Raw genomic sequence first — 2311 nt, 5'->3', positions numbered from 1 at the left:
GAAAGTTCGTTCTCTTTCTTTACCTGGAGCTGCTTTTATTCCCGTGGCTCTTCCTCCATGTGCAGCTTTGCCCTGTTGTAATTCACAAGTGTCTGAGCATCTGGTGCAATGTTTAAGTCAGTTATGTTTAAAGATTAATTTTTTTTTCAGATGGGCACGTTAGCAATGTGTTAACTTGGACATAACCATGAACTCAGAGTGAAATGGTGCTCTGGCTGGGGCCGAGTGCTGCTGTCCTGTGGCTTCTCCTCCCCCAGCCAGAAGGTCTGAAAAGCCGCCTAAGGCATAATCGAAAGGACAATTCTAGCTGCTGTTTCAGGTCAACTTGTGCAACAGGTCAGATAAAAACGTTCTCAGTCGCGGTGTGTTGAGGAGCACGTTCCCCACTAGAGGACACTGCCTGCCCGTCCCTGCGGCAGCAGATCGTGTCTCCTTTCAGGAAAGATTAACGCACTTTCCTCTACGAGGCGCCCTCTGCGAGAGGAAACTGGAAGGAGAGCTCTCCTGTCGACTGTCTTGTGCTACAATCAGGCCAGGGAATGTCTTAATTTAGCAAGAAAAGAAGAAATGTATCACTGGGCATTATAAATAGCCCAAAGTGCCACTAGGGAACTCTGAGGCTCACCTGGGGAAGCCAGTAAATCTTCACCCCCACGTTGGGTGAGGGTGTCCAGCAGGATTTCTGCCACTAAAATTAATCTTTCCCACAGCTTTGGGAGAAAAACCCCGAGTGGGGTGGTACAGGTTTAGTTCCAGTCTGTGGTTGACTGTCTGATAGTCAGGGCTGCTGTGATGCTTTTGCTGCAGAAAGGAAGGTTGTTGGTGAGCTTGTTCTGATCCTCCTCAAGCTCAGAGCCTGTCTCTTGTGGCTGAGATGGGGATCCTGTGTGCTGGGGGTGGAGCACAGACCCCCCAGCCCCTCTCCTTTTCCTCCCTGCAGGAGCTCAGTGTGGCTTTGTACAGGCACCTCCTTGGCCTGCAGGAGGGCGAAGGCAGCCAGGAGCAGCCTGCAGCTGGAGAGGAGCTGAACCTGCTGTGCTGTGACATTGACCCTGAGCTGATCCAGAGGGCTCAGCAGTGCAGCCCCTTCCCTGCCTCCATCTCCTTCGCGAACCTGGACATCATGGACCCCAGGGCCAGGGAGACATTCCTGAGCTCCCACCTGGGCCGTTTCGGCCGCTCCGCCTTCGACATCGGTTTTTGCATGTCTGTGACCATGTGGATCCACCTGAATCACGGGGACAGTGGCCTGGTGGAGTTCCTGTCCTTCCTCTCCTCCCTGTGCCGGTACCTGCTGGTGGAGCCCCAGCCCTGGAAGTGCTACCGAGCGGCCGCGCGGCGCCTGCGCCGCCTGGGCAGGAGCGACTTCGAGCACTTCCGCTCTCTCACCATCAACGGGGACATGGCAGAGAGGGTGACCCAGATCCTAACAAGGGACTGTGCCATGGAGCTGGTGTCTTGCTTTGGGAGCACCAGCTGGGACAGAAGCCTCTTGCTTTTTAGATCGAATCACGAGGGCAGGGAGACTTCAGAACAGGAGCAGGGATGACCAGTGGCCTCTCATGTTCATGAACTCTTAGGCAAGGAGGTGCTTGCTGTTTACACGCAGATCTAGGAATACCTAAATCCCTGCTGGGACCAGTCCTTGGCCTCCCTGGGGAGTCTGAGGCAAGTCATGTCTGTGTGGTCTATTTTTTTTCTTTCCAGCTGCAAAATGCAGTGGCAGTTTTACCCTTCCTTGGGGATTCTGAGATCCCTGCTCCTAGAAAGTGCTCTTGAAAGCAAAGTTGCTACGTATGTGCTTTCTGTGTGTATCAAGAACATTCCCTGGAAAAAGAGAGCATGTGCCTTTTTTTGTCCCTGAAGCTTTTCAAGGAAAGGGGAATTCTTTTGGACCCATGTGATACAGTGTTTGTTCTGCTTCTTGTCATATTTTCTTAGTAAAAATGCTCTTGGAGAAAACATAAACTTGGTTTATCAGCGATGGACCCATCAGCTGGATCATTGCAGAGGGTGTCTGGTCAACAGAGGATGCTCAGAGAGGTGCTAAATACCCCATCCCTGGAAACACTCAGGGGGAGTTGGGCTGGATGGACCTTTGAAGGTCTCCAACCCAAACTGTTCTGTGCTGCTGGGGGGCTGGGCTGGGGGCTGGCAGTGCTGTGCTCTCTGGGGAGTGAAAGGCTCTGTGTTTATTTATGGGTATATCAGAGTGAGTGCTTTTTTAATATCCTTGAAATAAAAACAACTTAATGTTACTGTACACAGTGTATTGGGACTTAAAATCTTTTTTTCACCCTGTTTTCAACAC

General features: G+C 51.6%; 1 protein-coding gene across 1 annotated transcript; it reads left to right on the top strand.

The window, feature by feature from the left end:
• Positions 1–874: 874 nt before the first annotated feature.
• Positions 875–1549, top strand: BCDIN3D (BCDIN3 domain containing). Its single transcript, XM_010005803.1, has one exon. The coding sequence runs from the start codon at positions 875–877 to the stop codon at positions 1547–1549; it is 675 nt and encodes a 224-aa protein (XP_010004105.1).
• Positions 1550–2311: the final 762 nt, after the last annotated feature.

Source organism: Chaetura pelagica, unplaced genomic scaffold, assembly GCF_000747805.2.
Source record: "Chaetura pelagica isolate M959 unplaced genomic scaffold, ChaPel_1.0 scaffold861, whole genome shotgun sequence".
In the NCBI taxonomy this organism is placed as follows: domain Eukaryota; kingdom Metazoa; phylum Chordata; class Aves; order Apodiformes; family Apodidae; genus Chaetura; species Chaetura pelagica.
This window is presented reverse-complemented; position numbering and strand designations above follow the sequence as displayed.